Source organism: Hypanus sabinus, chromosome 18 (genome assembly GCF_030144855.1).
Source record: "Hypanus sabinus isolate sHypSab1 chromosome 18, sHypSab1.hap1, whole genome shotgun sequence".
NCBI classification, from domain to species: domain Eukaryota; kingdom Metazoa; phylum Chordata; class Chondrichthyes; order Myliobatiformes; family Dasyatidae; genus Hypanus; species Hypanus sabinus.
The window spans coordinates 25,459,816-25,479,996 of NC_082723.1; the positions used below are offsets into that span (position 1 = coordinate 25,459,816).

Sequence of the window (20,181 nt, forward strand, 5' to 3'; positions counted from 1 at the left end):
TAAGCTATTAAGGTGGGCAGAACCGTTTCTACTCAAACAAAGGGCAAAGGTGGGTTACTGGAGCCTTAAAACTAGTCGCTTTGGCAGGTGGGGCTCATTAGCTATGGTCGGCAGCTCACTTGGGAGAAGGAAAACTGATCTCAACCTTCTGCCTTACGACTTTACTCACTCGTGGAGAAGCCTTTGTGAGTAAGCTCCAAGGGAAAAGACTGGAGTTGGATTCCAAAAGGCTGTACCACGTTGAGTTCAATGCTGACTGGCAATTCCTATGATGTTTCTGGTGCTGAACTGTATTGGTCTCTGCCTTTCTGTTCAATTCATCAACTATGTGGAGGGGGGAGCCTACTGCATGGGCAATTGCTTGCTCTCCATATCGTAATGCCCTGGCTTGCTTATCACACAGCTAAGATGCAACATCCCACGATTGACTGACCAATGGAGACCAAGAAGGACCTCTTGAAAGCATGACTAGCATCCCTTGATATGATATTTGCTCTTAAATTGGTGAAGAATGTGTCATTTCATGCTTTTTGAGTTGATGTGTTCCTTGAGTTATAAGGAGTTATACTGGGAGTTATAAGATAATAAAAGATCTGTTGAGCTGTATGACAAAGGATCAGGTAATCTGGTTTTAAAATCATCAGTTGGCCAAGGTGAATGTGGGAATCTGGTACTTTTCATTGTTGTCATTGAGGGTCATTGTTCTTCAAAGTGTTTTTTATTTGCTGAAAGCCAAGAGTTGTCAATGCTCAAAATCTTGCTTTTAATCTTCCCTCCTGCACTCTGGCATGAATTGAAACTGAATGCAAATGGCTGAAGGTTTCACTCTGGATTTTGTTGATTTTATGAAGCTGGCGGGCTACTCTGTGGTCATCTGATCCATCGCCTTGCCATCACTGCATGTTTGTTTCATGGTTTTTCAAATCATCCAAGCAGAAAGAAGTATGCAAAACCACTTGTGTCATGAAGAAATTGATGCTACAGTCTGTGAACAAATGGACTTCAGTTCAGAAAGATAGACTTTGAATGAATAGTGGCCAACAATGTACCATTCAATCTCTACTGCAAAAAATCTTGTTGTCTGTTGCAAATGTAGAACAAGATGCTTCCTTGTGTTTCATTTATGAGGTTGATTGAGTTGTCTTGGTTTTCCTTTGGTGGTTTGTTTTCCTTGAAGTGTTGGAAACTGAGGAGCCCTGACAGAGGTACACAAAGTTCAGAGGTGTTGGTAATTTGGATACCTTTCACGTGGTAGTTTATGCTAAAGACCAGAGAGCATTGGCTTAAGGTGAAAGGTAGAAGATTCAAAGGGAGTCGTAGAAAGAATTCTTTTTACCCAGACGATAGTTGCAAGCTAAAATTCGCTGATAGTGGAGGCAGGTTCTCTCAGCATTTCCGTTCCACCTGCATAGAACATTCCTTTGGTGGACATCTTCTGGATAGAACAGAAAACCCTATATTTCACTTTATGTCTTTAAATTTTTTTTTTGTCCAGAATGTGATTCTGGAACTGTTGGAACCTGTGATTTGCAGGTTGGAGATAATTTGGTTGTTTCAACGCTCTGAAGTCTCTGAAGGGACTCCAGGAGGCAGAGGCAACACGTGGGAACTTTGTGGCGAGAAGGCTGTGAGCTGTAAAACTTCCATTGTTCGCTCCTTAAAGTGACGTGAGAAATTGAAGTGTCGGCTGCTTGCCTTTTTATTGCTGAGGGTCGCTCTGCTGCCAGAGATGGAAGACTTCCTTTCTATCGCTGGTGAGATTATTTTGCTCCGGAGAAGGAAGTCTGTCTTTTTATCACTGGTGAGATCACTCTGGTATGAAGAGAGAGAATGTTGCCCAGGTTTTCTGCGTTTTGGATGTGGACTTAGACTGTGGACTTGTCTCTCCCCGCCCCCCCCATAATATGGTTTTTTTTTGTATTTTGTGCAGGCGAGGGTGATTTGGGGGGGGGGGTCGATGTGTCTGTTCCATTTTTGTTCTTTTGTTGTGTGGGGAGGAGGGATTTGGGGTTGATGATTGTGCTGCTCTTTCTTGGTTTTGTGGCTATCTGGAGAAGCAAAATTTCAGAGCTCTATACTTTGTTAACAAACGAACCTTTGAACCTGAGTGAACACTTGAATTGCCTAAACATAGTGCTGGTAAGTGGAGTAAGTGTAGATAGATACTCGATGGTCAGTGTGGACATGATGTTTGTATTGATCTCCTTTTTACGCCTCCTTGATGGACTGCAGAAATGAAGTATATTTCATCAGGAACTTGGGGAGACTTTTTAATAACACCAAAGACTCAAATTTTTATAGATGTGAAGTGGACAGTACTCTCACTGGTTGCATCACCGCCTGGTATGGAGGGGAAGACTAAAAAAAATTGGAAAAAATCTGCAGAAAATTGTACAATCAGCCATCTCTATCATGGGCACGAGCCTTCCAGCTTTGAGGACATTTTCAAAAGGTGATGCCTTGAAAGGATGGTATACATTATTAAGAACTACAGTCATCCAATACATGTCCTCTTCTCATTGCTACCATCAAGAATGTGGTGCAGGGACCTGAAGATCCACACTCAACACTTTAGGGGTAACTTCTTCCTCTCTGCCATCAGATTTCTGAATGGACAATGAGCCTATGTGCATAACCTCAATTTTTTTTTGCTCTCTCTTTGCACTACTTATTCAATTAAATTTTTAAAAAATTTCTTACTGTAATTTCATTTCTATTATGTATTACAATATACTGGTGCTGCAACAAATTTCATGACATACACCAGTGATACTAAACTTCATTCTAAATAAATTGGTGTACTGTTTTATTCTTGTCATTTGTACTTGATGGAAAACTTGCCTGCTGTTGATATGAATGAATTCATTACGGTAGTGTATTAAGATCATACAATGTAAAACAATAATGGAGTGCATAATGTATTAGAGTACAGAGAAAGTGCAGGCATGTAGTAAAGTGCAAGTTCACAGCAAGTTAGTTAGTGAGGTCAAGAGTCCATTTTATTGTATTTAAAGTATTCAAATTTGCAGAATGTCACTTGGTTAATGAGAACTTGAAACTCACAAACACCTTGTGTGGTTGAAGGAAATTGCATTGCCGGAGTTCAAGGGAGATGGGAACTGAGCAATGTGGGGTCATTATGGGAACAGAATTGCATTGGAGGGAGTCTTGTGGAATATGAAGACTACTATGAGCCAGTTGAGATGAATGACCAATTTCTGTTGTTTAATGTCTATTTAAGTTTATCTTTTTAATATACAATTGGTACGGTTGCCCTCATGGTCATTGCCTTCTCTGACTTAATGTGATGAAAGCAGAGCCACTGACCGATTCAATTGTGTTGATAGATAGAAAATCTGGAAAGGATAAGCAAGTCTTGCAGAGTCTTTGATTTGCAGTCATTTCCACCCACACTGGTCTAAAAAATTATGGTTTTGATGCTCAACACTGCAGAGTTGGAAAATCAACTCCAAGCATGTGCTTGGGAACCAGTATTTATAACTGGTTCAATTGCAACCAATCTGAGAACATTAGCCAAGCAAAACAATAAATAAGATGATGCACAATGACATCTTTCCCCATTCTCAAGGGTTATTTGCCTGGAGGGTCAATTTACCTTGATTTTGGGGTCATACATCATTGAAACAGGCCCTTTGCTCCCCTACTCTTCTCCTTGTACATGTTCCCCTTAGGAGACGTCATTAGCATAAACTTGATTTCCATAGTTCTGCAGATGACGCACAATTATATACCTCTGTCGAGCCTGAGGATGATAAAAGCTTATCTTGTTTGACTTCTAGTATAGTATGATAAACAGATGGATGAGCAATAATTTTCTAAAACTAAATGAAGATAAAACTGAAATATTTCTAGTTGGTCCCAAAGCCAAAAGAGAGAAAGTTCTGATAAATGAGAGTTTGGCTCCTCATGTAAAATCAGAAATAATTATCCTGAGTGTTACCCTTGATTGAGATATTAAATTTTAATCCCACAAAAATAAAGTGACCAGATTGGTATTTCTACACTTCAGAAATATTGCAAATATACATCCATTTCTGTAATGTAATGATGCTGGAAAACTAATTCACGCCATTACATCGAATAGTCTAGATTACTACAAAGCGCTTTTTACTGGCCATCCAAAACAATCTATTGACAAACTTCAACTTGTTCAGAACATTGTTGTTAGATTCCTGTATCTTTTAGAATTGGTTTTGAAGTTCCCCTTTTTTTTGCCTGAAAGCTTTCAGTGGTCTGGAGCTGTTTTGCTTTTGTTTCATATTCCTGCTCAAGCTCTCAAGTCTGCTTCCATTGTTGGGCTCTTAAATTTAAACAATCTCCCACTGAAGCAATTTGCAGATCAGCTTTTTTTTAAACTATGCTCCTAAACTGTGGAACTCAATACCTAAAACTATAAGGGATGCAGACTCAGTTGACACTTTAAAATGCCAGCTCAAAACTTGTTCAACACAAAGTCTGCTGATGCTAGAAATCTAAAGCAACGCACAGATGCTGGAGGAGCTCAGCAGGTTAGGCAGCACCTATGGAGAGGAATAAACAGTCAATGTTTTGAGCTGAGTCCCATTTTCAGGACTGAAGATTTATTTATTTAATCTTTAAACGAACATTACTTGGTACTTTTAAAAAAATATTTGCACTTTATCCCATTGTAAAGCACTTTGAACTATATCATTTGTATGAAGAGTGCTCTATAAATAAACTATTTTTGTATTCTTAATTTGTCTTAACTCAAGCTGGTAAATCCTAAAGTATGGGCACTGCCAAGCACACACATTTCTCAATCTAGGAAATTTCAGACTATTCTGGTGGTGTTTTGTGTTGTGGCTTTCTAGAGATGTACATAAAAATTGCTGTTTAGACCTTACTGCTTAATGCTATTGTGTGGTGACTTTGGGATGATACCAGTTGTAGATGTAGTGATAATTTCATTTTTCTGAGTTGTGCTTTCATATAAATTCAGAGGGTTGTGCTCATCAGAATTGCATATCCTCTTGTGGAGTATTGAATCCATTTGGTTAAAAATATGTATTTTTAAAGTTATATCTGACTGTGTACATTCATTGTCTGTTATTCCTCTTCCTTGTTCTGTCCTAGTGTTAATATGAGTATATTTGAGTGTTCTCCAAAATTTGTCATGTTGCTTCTGAATTTTCATTGAAAATTTTCCAGATCAGTTTTGGACCAAGATACTGTGCCAAAAGAATCCTCATAGTGAAGTATTTATTGTTATAATTATTGGTTCAAAAAATACCATAGAACCATCTATCCTCATCCTGTTGACTGTGATATGGTTCCCAGTCGCTTGTGTCTTGCAATTAGATGACATGGGGTTCTGTACTTCCACTTGTACTACAGCTCAGACAGCTTTTTTTTAAAAGCGTGACCTTCCTGTGAGAATGGTACAAGAAGTGAGATTGTTCAGTGCTTGGGGAACATTTGTGGTGAAGTGATGATGTGTGGTTGGCAAGTAAACTTCACTGTACATTGGTACGCACTAACAATGACAAACCAATTTGCTCTAAGCAGATGGTGGGGGAAGAGCTCAAAGCAAGTAAACAGTTTGATATGTATGCACTTGTAAAGTCATGGTAGTAAAGCCTAATCTAGAGTCAATGAACACCTTGCCACTTAGAAGTTAGTTTTAGCAGATTGTGTTGTGCAATGGCCACCCCACGCTGGATGATTTGATTCACATTGAATCTTTCAAGATCTGTCAAGATTGGAGGACAAGTAAGACAGCTTAAGTCATCTTCGATACAGAAAGGAACTACCTTAAAAAGATTGTGTTTGTGTAAAACAAGTACACAAGCATTAAAGTATGCAGTTTTCAGTTTTTTTTCCTATAGAGAGCATTTTTCAAGTCTGACATTGTGAAGTATTTTATCACAGGAACTCTATATTGTTGAAAGGTACCAATCTGATGATGGTTGAGCAGAGGAAAAGTTTGTCAAAGTTTTGTTTTGTGATCAGTAGATCTTTTTATTTTGTCTTTCAGCTCACCTTTCAGGATGTAACATGGAAGAGAGCAAATAACTTTCAAAGAAGCTGCTTCATCAAAAGAATGGCCTTTCTGGACAACCCTGCTATTATCCTGGCTCACATCCGTCAGTCACATGTCACAAGTGATGACACAGGGATGTGTGAAATGGTTCTTATTGACCATGATGTTGATATGGAGAAAATGTATGCTCCTGTATCCAGCAATTTCAGGACAAATGTGCAGGGAGAAGGGAGTGGTGAAACTCAGGTTTATGACTACTCGCAATCAGTTGACATTACCTCAAGCTGGGATTTTGGTATTCGGAGACGATCAAACACAGGTAAAACCCTAAATGCATCTTGGGTGAGTAAGAAGAATTTAGTCTGTAATGAATTAATCGCCATAATTGAGCAGAAATGCTTTGTAATCCTGATTCTTTGCAGTAAAATTTTTAAATCAGAATTAGTATTTTGCTTCTCCTAAAAGTAAGCAACTGTGTAAATTAGGCTATCTATAACCTTATAACAAATGGGGATGATTAACTTGTGCAGTTTGAAAAAAGTTGCCATTTTTAATATTGCCAGAAATTGTAGGATGTAGGTGGTTGAGTGGGGGAGAGTTTACATCACGGTTTTGTGGCATGTTGTATCTCGAGATCAAGAAGACACTTGTTTCGCTATTGAAAAAGACACTTTACTATTTCCCTGCAGGATTTGGGCTTGCAGCTGAATAGCAAGTGATTTGTCTTGTGGCTCTTTTCACCCCACTCCACCCCTTTTCAACTGTATGTTTATCTTAATAACATCCTTATTTGGGAAATAATATGCTGTTTTTAAAAGCATAATATAGTGTTTAAATCATATGAGATTTAAAATTGTATTTCTACACTATTTGGTAGAATTTGTTGTTATATTCTCAATGGTATCAAACGAGATTTTTTAAAAAAGTAATTTTCCCTGAGGGCTTCAAGTTAAACTCTGCAGTTCAATGTACGGTTTGATATCTCATATCAGGCAAGTTTATGGACGGGGCTCCCTCTAAAATTCAAAGTTCAAAGTAAATTTATTACCAAAGTTCATACATCACAATATTTAACCATGAGATTCCTTTTCTTGCGGGTGTACTCAATAAATCCATAATGCTTTACAGTACAGGAAACATAAGGAGTTTGTACGTTCTCCATGATCGTGTGGGTTTCCTTTGGTTGCTCCAGTTTCCTCCTGCAGAGTCGTGATGTACCAGTCGGTAGGTTAATTGGTGATTGTAAATTGCCCCATAATTCGACTAGGATTAAGTCAGGATTGCTGGGTGGCACGGCTGGAAGGGCTTATTTTGTGCTTAATCTCAAAAAGTAAATAATAAGTAATAGAATCAATGAAAGACTAAACCAACTAGGACTTTTAACCAGTGTGCAAAAAATAACAAGCTGTTCAAATACAAAAAGAAAGAAATAATATTAAATAAATAAACAATAAATATTGAGAACATGAGATGAAGAGTCCTTGAAAGTGAGTTCATAGGTTGTTGGGACATTTCAATGATGGGGCACCATAGATGGTCCATCATCAAAAACAGGTGACAATGTATATTATGGGAGAGGATGCACAGTTTGAAGGCTTCTCTTAAATAAAGTTAAAACATCGTGGGTGCAATATTAGATGAGTAAAACTTACTACACTTCTCGGGTCCAAATTCAAAGAGGATTTAGTATTTGTTTTCACTTCATACTATATTTGAGACACATTCCTTTGGTATTTTAATTTGATCATTAAAATAATAAAATACTGGACAAGAAATTAAGTTCACTTCTTTTGAGTTTAAGAAAACCCAGGTAATAATTTTATTCCTTGTAATCTGATAGTCAATTGACTTTTACTAACCATTAACATTTCGGGAAGAAACATTATTAATGATTTATAGTTGTGAACTAGATTATTAATCACACATGTTTTTACATTTTAATATTCCCTGCACTGTTGAAACTCTTTATGAGCTCTATTAATGTTTTATGTCTTTTAAATTCAATTATTAATCATGGACACTTTCAGAATTTTGTTGGTATTTGCATAGCTGTGGTGTCATCTTTGAAAATTTATGAGTGTTTGACATAGTTATAATACAATATAAAATACCCATTTAAGATGTGTAATTATATTTCATTATGACACTTTTATTGCTGACTTCCCTAGACAAAGATTTTGGTTTTTGAATTTTTTTTTCCCCTCTCTGCAGCTCAAAGGCTTGAACGATTACGAAAAGAACGACAAAATCAGATTAAATGTAAAAATGTTCAGTGGAAAGAACGAAACACTATGCTTTCAGGTAAGACATGTTTTGGTTTGTTGTATGTAACTTGATCCTAAACTGTCGTGTCTGACTTGAATATTTCCGTTATTTTAGTCTCAAAAAGTTACTTTAAAATAATATTTCAAACTAAAATGATTCTGTATATTGATTTTAAAAAGTGTTGCTGGAACATGGAATGAAGCTTAAACACAAACTTGTTAAGTTAATTGATTGCAGCATGTAGTTCATCATCATCAGGTGCCATGCCCAGTTTGAGCTTTGACTGTCATGGCCCAAGTGGATCAATTCATTGGTATTCATTTCCAGTTCTCTAGCTGCTGTCTCCATCATCATGTGTCTTTGCCTTCCACTTGCTTTCTTCCCTTCAGTCTTTCCTATAATTACTGTGCATTCTAACTCCTCTTTCCTAATCACATGTCCAATGAAGTTACGTTGCCTTTTCATGATCTCATTCATTATTTCTCTTTTTGTGCTTGCTCTGTTCATGACATCCTCATTGGATAATTCGTTTCATCCATGATGTTCTTTGCATCTTCCTCAAAAAATCACATCTCTGCTGCTTCAATTCATTTCCTCATGTTACTAGATATTGTCCAACATTCTGAGCCATATAGTATGTGGTTATGCTGTTTAAAAATTCAATCTGAAGTTCTGTTTTGAGAATTTAATTTGGTGAATAGTCTATATTGCAAAGCAATTTTGTAGCATCTTTTCAGTGTATGGGTTGAGAGAAAAACCTTTGCAATGGGTAATGGTTCAGATGCTTTTGATTAAGATCACTTTGTGTTGATTTTTGTATGCATATCGAAATAGTTAATTTCATTGGATAGTAATTACAGAGGTGGCAGGATTGCAAAGCACTCTGTACTTGTGTTTTTTTTTACTTTCAAAGTTAATGGCAATTGATTGAATGTTGTTCCAAACCAAAAATTTTGGAAGAAAATGTGATATTTAAGAGGAAGTTTAAAAAGTCTGTCCGTGGCAAAGTTTCAGAAGATTGCATCTTTAATTTAATTCATTGTAGTCATCAGTTGAATCTAATTATTTTGCTTAGGTGCATACAATTGATAGTTCATAATATCAAAGAGCAGCATTTCAAAATACCCAGCATTTCAAAGCTCATTTACTATCTATTTTTCTCAACCTGTAGAGAGCAGTGTCTGTTTTGATAGTCATTAGAAATCCTGTGATCATAGAGCATGAAACATGTTGAATGGCATTATTGCAGATGCATGGTATGCATTAAGTCATGCTTGATTCTTTTAAAAATGTTCATAAGATACTGAATGAAGATGGTGCACTTAAAAAAAAAACCTTGCATTTTAATTTAGGAAAGAAAGAATGCATATGAGTTGAGAAAATGAGCACTTAACTGCACTTGCTTTTCTGTCCAATTATGTATGTCATAAATTCTATTAAGGTTCAATTCTGTGTTGAAGTTTCTGAGAAATAAAGTTGCTAATGTTTGAGTTATGCAAAGGGATAAAAGTTAAACGTCTATGGCGAAAGTTATAGCAAGTTTATGGTTGAGCTTGACTTTGGAAACCACTATTATTGCTGCTTGAATAGAACTTGGATCTTAATTATCTCTGCAAGCCTTTACTTTCACTTTTATTTTTATTTGTTTTTTTGAAGTTCATTTATTTGATGGTTTCACACTATTGTGCTTCAGTGCCTTTAATTCATTGTCTGGCTTGTGATTCAAGGCAGTGAACTTGAAAAGAGTAAGCATTGTCCATTTTCACTTGTTGCATTTAAAGCACCAGAGCTTTACTTGCACATCGCCTTCAAGACCATGGAATAGAAATCACCATTTTTGCAACAGCTTCTCCCCCTTTGCCAACAGTTTTCTAAACCCATGAAAACTACCTATTTTTGGCTTAATTTTTACACTAGGTTGATTTAATTTTTAAATATATATTGTAAATTATTGTTGTTTTGTATGTTTTGCACAGTAATGATGCTGGAAAACAACAAATTTCATGACATATTCTAGTGTACTAAACGTGATTCTGAGAACGACTTGTTTTAAACTTCATGGGCAATTTGCTTTATAGTGAACAAGTATTAAACAGTGTTTCTTCCTTATTTCAGCTGAAGAACTAGCTTGCTTGTTTGAAAAGAAGGACTTCCGTACAAAACCACTGAATACTGCAACATCATCTGTGCTTTCTGTACGACTTGAACATTGTCCACAGCAGCTGAACAACCCATTTAATGAGTATTCCAAATTTGATGGCAAGGTGAGTGCAGAATTGAAATTCACAATTTATATGTTATTAGATATGCCATTGGTACATTAAACAAAGTTGTGCCAATGAATCAAGATTGTTGTTGGTCACTACTTTTGAAGGAGGCCATTTATTAACTTTAAAGCTAACAAGCTGAGTGTTGGATTATTTTTGGTGAACCTGCTGACTTGACTCATCTTTATGAAGCAGAGCAGTTGAATAACTAAGTCTCAGGAAATTTCCTGTCTAAAAGATTATAATGATTTCTAGGAGTCTCTGAAAGTAGTTGAAAATTCAAGGTTGTTCAGTGTCATTTCCAGTACACGAGTGTAAAGGAGAATTAAATAATTGTTAATCAGGAACTGGTGCAGGCAACACAAAACATTCCCAATAAGATGAAAGAGCGCAACAATTTAAAAAAAAACACTGTAAGTACCTAAGGTGGTTTATGTAGTATGTCCATAACGTGATGCTATATACAGGAATGTCTGTACATAAGGTAACTAACAGGTAATGATAAAGTAGTGGTGGGTTAGTAGATAGCTGGCATCAGCCTTGCTGCTTGGGGAAAGTAACTGCTTTAGAGTCTAGTGGTCCTGATGTAGATGCTATGTAGCCTCCTCCCTGATGAGAACTGGACAAACAGTCCATGAACAGGGTGTGTGGGATCCTTTATGATGTTACTGGCCCTTTTCTGGTACTTTCCTGTCTATATGTCCTTGATGGCAGGTAGCCAGTGATCCATTGGTCAGTTTGGACTCCCTTTCTGCCTTCCTTTCTGCCACAATGCAGAATATTTCTCATGATGGAAATAATGAGTTCACAATCAAAATTGACTTTTTGTGTATATACCCCACCAATTGTAAACTATTTTGTTATTTAATGACTTTTGAATAATCTACTGCCTTTCAACTCAGTTCAAACTGTTTCAAGCTTAATAGTTAATGAATAATGCAGCAAATGTTCTGAGGGGTTTTATTCAACACTTGACAGTACTTGCTATTCAAGATGATTTCAAACACAAGTATGGTGAAAGTTGTAAAGCATTAGGTCTCAATTCTCACTTTAAGGTTGGCAGTTAAAATTTGCTGTGTCTATGGTGTGAGCTTCCCTTTGACAAAACGATCCTTGGTACCTCACAACATTGATAACAAGTTTGCTGAATGACCAGTCATTAAACAATTATCAGCTAGTTACAAAGAGACAAGAACTCAATTTCTAGTCTATTTTAAAACCTATTGTTTTGAAATATTTCCCAATAATTTACAATTCACGCAATAATTTTCTGGCTTCAGAAATTACTAATCAGTTTTTTTAATGGCTTAGGTATACAATTTAAAAGTTCACTTAGACATGTATTAAGGTTTGTATTTAATTTTGAGGTCATTTTATAGCACAAAGAGTTCATAAATAACGGAGTTTCTAAGTGCTTGACAGACCATTTATTTCCCTTGATTGCTCCACAGAAGACATAAAACAGAACAGCCTGGAAGGAAAAGCTGAAAGCAATTTCAGCATTACTTGAAGTTGCTTTCACGTACATGGGTTTTGAATAATGTTTTAAGTAAAGGAGAAATATATGTTTTATCTTTGCAGCAAATCAGGACCAGTATTTATATTGTTTTAGTTTTATTATTTATTTAGCAATACAGTCCTTCAAGCCACATCAGCCCAGCGACCCCACAACCCGATTTACCCTAACCTAATCACAGTAACCCAGTATGATTTTTTTAATTGTGAATGGAAACCAGGCACCTGGAGAAAACCCACGCATTCCACGGGGAGGGCATACAGAATCTCCTGACAGAACAACACCAGAATTGAATCCCAAACTCTGGAACAACCCGAGCCGTAATAGCATTGCACGAACTGCATGTTTGTTCTTATATGAATGTGCACAGTATTTCAGATATACTTATTTTCCCTTTTGAGATGAAATGTGCATGTTTCCAGTCAGTTCTTTATTCCACATGTGGTCTTAGTTGTTAACTCTCTTGAGGTGCAAAAACAGTCATCCAGTTTTAATTTCATTTATGCTTAACTTTCTAGTGCACTGCTGAACAGCAAATGCAATTCCAGGATGGTTGGGGGCAGAGTGATGTCACACATCCTTTGGGTGGGTCAGGATTTCCATAGCAGCAGACTGGCAAAGTTTAAAGAAGCTATTTATGCATCAGTTGGCAGTGTCAGCTCAGACCAGTCTTGTTTAAGGTGCATGTACTGTATGCAAGTTAAAAGCTGTTTTTGTATTGGATTTAAGGTAATCTGTCTGGACAAGCTTTCCTTAAGGTTTCTTGAAGAGAAAAATTAGCTTTACTTGCCACATGTACATCAAAACAGATAGTGAAATGTCAAATCAAGGATTGTGCTGGAAGCCTGCATATGTCACCATGCTTCTAATGCCATCACAGCATGCCCGCAAGCCTGTATGCCTTTGGGCTGGGGAGGGAACCGGAGCCCCGGAGGAAACCCGTGCAATCATGGGGAGAATATACAAAGTTGTTATAGATAGCAGTGATATTCTAACTCTAATTGGTGATTGCTGGAGCTGTAAAGCTGAAGAGCCTAATTGCTGAGGGTAAGAAATGACCTCAGTGCTCTTTGGAGCACTGCAATTGTCTCATTCAAGTTTATTGTCATTCAACCATACGTGAATACCCATGAATACAGCCAAACAAAACAGGACCAGGGTGCAAAACACAGTACCAATAGTTAGACACAGCACATATAAGATAGCAGTAAACAAATGATTATCATCATCATCATCAGGTGCCATGCCCAGTTTGAGCTTTGTCATGGCCCACACACTCCTGTTTCAGGTCAAGTGGATCAATTCATTGGTATTCATTTCCAGTTCTTTGGCTGCTGTCTCCATCATCATTTGTCTTTGCTTTCCACTTGTTTTCTTCCCTTCAATCTTTCCCATAATTACTGTGCATTCTAACTCCTCTTTCCTAATCACATGTCCGATGAAGTCACGTTGTCTTTTCATGATTTCATATTATTTCTCTTTTTGTGCTTGCTGTTCATGACATCGTCGTTAGATATTTGTTTTAACCATGATATTCTTTGCATCCTCCTCAAGTACCAAATCTCTGCTGCTTCAGTTCATTTCTTCATGTTACTGGATATTGTCCAACATTCTGAGCCATATAACATAACTGGATAAATGTAACATTTCAGTACTCTGAGGCGGCTTGTCATGCCTAGTTTAGTATTGCTCAGTATACACTTCATTCTCGTAAAGGTGTCTTTTGATGTCCATGTTGCACCTGCCATCTGATGTCACCCAGCTTCCTAGGTAGCAAAAATTCTGTACTGTTTTATGTCTCCCCCATTTATTCTCAGCCTGCAGATAGAATTTTCATTTTTTTTGGATATCACCATCCATTCTGTCTTTTTGCAATTGATAGACCCATTTTTGCACTTTCTTCAACAACTATATCAATTAAGTTTTGTAGTTCTTCCTCCGTACTTGCAATTAACACAGTGAATTCCGCATAGCTGAAATTATTGATGTTTTCACTGCCAACGTTGGTTCCCAAGATGTTTCTTATTTTTTGTAATATTGTTTCACTGTACACATTAAACAAATCGGGAGAAAACATATAGACACAAAAAAGTATAATATAACCCAAGTCCCTGAGTCCATGGATGTTGTTGGCAAGGACAAGTTTACAGCACGCTGCAGACGAACACAATGCAGCTCATCTTCAACTGAGGGAACCCTGGAGGGCAGCACCAAAGCCAGCATGGATGCCACAACACACCACTTCTGACATCACCACTCCTGGGTGGCTGTAACAGGCATGAGGCCTATTCTGTGCTACAGCTTAGGCTGTGCAGCTCCCGTGCCACCAGTAGACCAGTGAAGTGGACTTGTTGCATTCCACATTACCAGTGTCCAAGAGGGTCTTGGAATCACAAGAAAAACTAGTAAGACGACCACTCACTTTTAGACTGCATACCCTCTTTGCCACCGGAGTACCAACTCTGATACCTCTCTGTACCAGACCACACCAAGTCCAGCTCCTCTGCTGACCAGTAACTTGCTAATGGAATAGACCTGCAGTTCTTTATATTCTTAATGTCCAGCAATGTCTTGCAATTGTAAAAAAGACAATAATACCTTTGGTTGGTCCTGTAGAGGCCATTGCGTTTGAGTGAGAGTAGATAATTGGTATTCATACTGGTTCAGTTTGTGATGATGATATTGGAGGAGACTTTTGTGGAAAAGTAGGTAATCAGTAACATTAATTTCCAGATTTCTCTGTTTAATTGCAATTTCTGTTCTGCAGTTTTGTTTTTGAAACTTGTCCTTATAATGTCTTGCACTTATGGACTTATATTTTTGTGGCGAATTTTAAGCACTGCTGATTTTAAGAAGTATATGGATTCTGAGGCCTAACAAGGAAGCCTTAGTTTTGCTGTAATGTTCACACAACTGAATTATGTTGTGTTGTTTCTGTCAACTGTTCCCTGGACTTTAAACACTGTTTTGAAAATATCAACATGAAATCAGCCTAGATCAATGGTCTAGTGCAGGGGTCGGCAACCTTTACCACTGAAAGAGCCATATGGACCCGTTTCCCACAGAAAAGAAAACACTGGGAGCCACAAAACCCGTTTGACATTTAAAATGAAATAATACTGCATACAACATTTTTTTGCCTTTATGCTATGTATAAACAAACTATAATGTGTTGCATTTATGAAATCGATGAACTCCTGCAGAGAAAACGAAATTACATTTCTGCATGCAACAAAAACATTTTGAACTCCGAAAAAAAGACGTTGGGTTGAAGGTTACTCGATAGTTTGTCTACCTTGGATCGAAAAATTAAAAGAAATCGCGCACTGGCGGGTGTCAGGCATTGGCAGTGGTGACGTATATTAATAGTGATTAAAAAAAACACGTCGTAGCGGTGTGCTACACGCAATGCTAAAATAACGACACGGAGTCGGTAAACTGCAGTCAAAGATAACTTTATTCGAACTAAACAGCCTTGCTTTTAAGCCTCCCTCAACCCGCCCCCTCCCCCCCTCCCCCCGTGGGCGCGGATGCTCCAAAAAACACGTACTCACAAACTCCCGTAGGTTATCTCCCTTAACCAGAACGCTGGCTAATTGTGAGCCGGCTCGGATGTGCCAGGAAATGGGTCGCCACAACGTTTTATTTAGATTGTACAAGATCACCATAATCTTCAAATTTAGAATTACATTTCAAAAAATAACAAACTAACATAAAATACATTTTAATTAAATACTCATCATTTATTTTCCAAAGCCACAGGGAGCCGCAGCACAGAGATGAAAGAGTCACATGCGGCTCCGGAGCTGCGGGTTGCCGACCCCTGGTCTAGTGCTTTTACCTGGAAAGCACACTTCATTTTCAGATTTTGCCATGAGTTTTTAAAGTTAGACAAGTTACAGATTTAAATTGCGAGCAGTGGATCAGCAAATGGGACTGTGATATTTTGCCTGTTATGGAAGTGTGGTTGGAGGATGAGCAGGACTGGCACATGAATGTTTAGGGTTCCAGTTGTACAGTGTCATAAAGGCATGGTGAGGGAGCAGGAAAGGTTGTACTACTTGTTTATGGAGTACATTACTGTAGTACTTGGAGGATATCCCTAAGAGGAATGTGCAGCGAGGCTAAATGGGTGACACTTAGAAATAAATGGTTTATGCAATAAACAGCAGGAATTCAAGAAGCATACAGTTTGAGCAATTAGGGATGTTTGTCAGAATAATAGGTTTGTATATAATAGGAGATACTAGCTTCCCCAAAGTTGTCTGGGATTACTGTAATGTTTGGAGGAGTTCAGCAGATCAGGAGGCATTAATGGAAATGAATATAGTCCACATTTTTTTGCCAAGACCCTTCTTCAGGATTGATGAGAAAAGTTTTGTACGTGTCTTTTGTTCTATTGTGTTTTGCTTATCTGCTGCCAGCTTGTATTCCTCCCTTCCTCCCACCTCCTGGCTTCTTCCCCTTTCCTTTTCAGTCCTGATGAAGGGTCTTGGCCCAAAATGTCAACTACTTAGTCCCTCCATAGATGCTGCCTGTCTTGCTGAGCTCCTCCAGCATTTTGTGTGTGTTCCTCGAGATTTCCAGCATCTGTTAATGGATAAATTGGAGTAGAATTTGTTGAGGAAACTTCTCTGAAGAAATGTAGATGCCCCTACTTGACGACCTCTGCAGCAGTGAGGCCATGCTACTGGTGACATTTCTTTGGAGGAGCATTTTGGGACGAGTGACCATAATTCTATTTGTTTCCATATGGTTATGGCAAGATGAGATTGCTGCTTGGGTTAAAGTGGATGAAGGCTGACTTTGAAGGGATCTTTCAAAAGTTGATTGGGATAGGCTGTTTCTGAGTGAAATGTCGTAAATGGATGATTTTAAATGTGCGATGGGAAGATTTTAGCGGAAGCATGTTCTGTTTGGGGAAGGCAAGGCAGACAGGTTTAGCAAATCTTTGAGTGATATTGAGTATCTGGTTGGGGAAAAAAGAGGGATATTTCAGGATAGGTAGTAAGGATGAAGTGAACCCATTGGTGAGGAATGTAAGAGAGCACGAAGGAAGGCAGGCAATAGATTGGTTAAGATAAAGGAGGCTCCCTAGAATTTCTATAAATATATTTTAGAGTAAAAGGGTAGTTAGAGAGCGTAGGAACACATAAGAATCAGTTGGTACTCTGTGTGAAGTCACAAAAAATAGGCAAGGACTTAAATACTTCAGTTCACTATGGCAAAGAACACAGAAGCTGGAAAGTTCAGGGGAGGGAACAGTGATATCCTAGAGCACATCAACATTATGAAGAAGTTGGAGTTCTTCAAGTGCAGAAAGGTAGCAGTATCTCCAGGGCTTGACTAGATGTATTCTGGAATGTTTTTGGCAGCAAGGAAGGAAACTGTTGGGCTCCAGGCAAGGTATGAGAAGACTGGATAATGGCTAACACTGTCTTTATTTCAGAAGGGCTGCAGGGATGAATGAGTCAGAGAGACAGGATGTATGTATAATTGTAAAGGCAGGGGCTGGTTAGGGATAGTCAGCATGGCTTTGGGAATGGAAGATCACGTCTCCCAAATTTGATTTAAATTGTTTTTGAAGTGGTGATCACAAAGGTTGTAAGAGATGGACCTCAAGGCTGTTATATGGTAGATTGATGTTGAAGATTAGAATGTGAGCTCACCAGTTGGATACAAAATTGGTTTGGTGGTTTGAGGCAGAGGCTTTATTTCTGATGGAATGCCTGGATGCGAGAGGGTGACGCAAGGATCAGAGCACACTCTTTGATTAGGGTGAGGCTGCACATGCCATGATTAGTATATGTATAGAAGACACGTAAATTAGTAGTATAATGGACAATGAAAGTTAAAACAGGATCCAGATCAACTGATGTGGGCAAGGGAAAGGCTGATGGAATTTAACTCTTGACAAATCTGAAGTGAAGCATTTTTTTTTAAGTAAAAACAGCCACGGTCATACTCTGTGAATGACAAAGCTCTGGGTTGTGTTGAGGAGAGAGATCTTGGGTACAAGTACAAACCTCCTTGAAATTGACACCACGGGCAAATGAAATGTTTAATAAGGCCTATGGGATGTTTGCTGCCTTTGGCTCATGCATTGAGTGTTGTGTGTAATTCTGGTTGCCACAGTACAGGAAAGATGTGATTAAGATGGAGAGTGTGTAGAAAAGATTTACAAGGACATTGCTTGGATTGAGGGACTAGAGTTATCAGGAGAGATTGGAGATGTAGGTTCTGTTTTCCCTGGAGCAAAGGATGACAGAGGTATGTAAGATCGGGAGGCATAGATAGGATAAATGGCCAGTGTCTGTTTCCCATATTAGGGTTGATTAAACTAAAGGATGTAGGTTTGCGGTCAAATCCAGGTGATTTAAAGGGAATTCAAGAGGTAATTTTTTTTCAGAGTGGTTGATATTAGGAATGAGCTGCCAGAGATGGTGGTGGAGCTGGGAATGTAAGAGGCACCTCGACAGACACTTGAATTAGCAGGATGTAGAGGGATATGAATTAATACAGATAAGTGGGAATTTTATGAATGAGCATGGTGGACATTGACATGGGCTGAAGGTACTGTTTCTCTGCTGTGCAGTGCTGGCTCTGTTTGAACATATTGCTGTGGTGGAATCAAGTGTTCCACAACATCTTTACCAATGCACATGTACAAAGTTAAGCAATTTAACAAGTTCTTTTGCTCAATTTATTCTTGGCATAGTGCGTAAGATTTTGGTAAACTCTATTCAGAACAGATGAATCTTTGTGATAACTTGTTGATATTTTTACTATGTTCAAGTTTGAAGGGATCTAATGTAATTGTATTATTAAGAGCTTGTAGCTTGTTTGTAATTCATGTCCTCAAGCAGATTAAGCTGTATGGTGTAAATGAGATGTTTAAAATTCTTAGTCTTATTATATTTTTGGCAAGTTGAATTTGGTCTGTTAATGCCTTTTGCTTTGATCAGTTGGATAATAGTAATTTAATGCAAAATGTATTTTTTTAAAACCTGTGAATCCATCTATTTGAATTCAGACAACTGAATGACAACCTCACTTTAAGATCTGAGTTTTATTCACTGTTACAGAAAATTAGTTCTTGAATCTCATTTTAATTGACATTGAAGTTACTGTTAAGAATTATTAATTTCAAATGATGTTTAAGATGGCCCATCTGAGGCTGAAAAATTTATGATGTGCTGTACTTATTGCTATAAATTTAATTCCTGAAATCTCCTGGAAGAAATGACTGAACAGATTTTTAAAAAGTGGGGGAAGTAAAAGTATGAGAAAAGGGCAAACATGAGGAAATCTGCAGATGTTGGAAATACAAACAACACGCACAAAATGCTGGTGGAACACAGCAGGCCAGGCAGAATCTATAGGGAGAAGCACTGTCGACGTTTCGGGCCGAGACCCTTCGTCAGGACAGGTATGAGAAAAGGTTTGAGTTAATATCAAAAGAAAGCAAGCACAACACAAGGAAAGCTAAAGGAAGTTGGTGGCCTTAAGTATAAGTAGGTCTGATGTTCGAGCAGACTTACAAAGCATATTTGACAGAATGCTGGAAAGTAAACAAAATAACATCTTTGACAGATGGGACGCAAATTTGAGGGACAATAGGCAGAGAGTATCAGTGAAAAGTTTATTTAGAGACTGGAGGGAGCAGCACTGTTACATTTTGCAGAGGTGTGTTTTGTGACTGCTCTTCTGCAAATATTCTGAAGACTTGGGCACACAGGCATTAATTCTAATGTTTACCCATGATGTATAGAAATGTGCACTGGAATAGATTTAATATCAGCTCAGTAAGTCTGTGGTCATCCACTGAAATTCAGTGTGTCTTTTAATAACATGGAAATGGAATATTAATTAAAAGAAGTTAATGATAGATAGTCATCAATTTCGCCTCAGCTGGAATATTGTGTTCAGTTGTGAGCACCAGGAAAAGCAACAAGACCATGCTGTGTTGGAAGACTCAAGGAAAGTTACAATAAACTGAAGAAGCTGATCTGGTTCTTGGAGCAGAAAAAGTGATGATAGGATTTCAGAATCAGGTTTAATATCACTGGCATATGTCACAAAATTTGTAAACTTTGCAGCAGCAGTACAAT

At 37.9% G+C, this 20,181-nt stretch overlaps 1 protein-coding gene across 5 annotated transcripts in view; it reads left to right on the forward strand.

Moving 5' to 3' along the window:
- mapkap1 (MAPK associated protein 1) overlaps window positions 1–20,181 on the forward strand; it is a 274,264-nt gene that overhangs the window by 38,241 nt on the left and 215,842 nt on the right. For 4 of the 5 annotated variants that reach the window (XM_059993887.1, XM_059993886.1, XM_059993885.1 and 1 more), the window contains 3 exons: window positions 6,017–6,341; window positions 8,234–8,323; window positions 10,403–10,551. In XM_059993887.1, the coding sequence (XP_059849870.1) occupies window positions 6,083–6,341; window positions 8,234–8,323; window positions 10,403–10,551 (498 nt within the window). In that variant the 5' untranslated portion in view covers window positions 6,017–6,082. The other variant, XM_059993889.1, reaches the window with a different exon arrangement.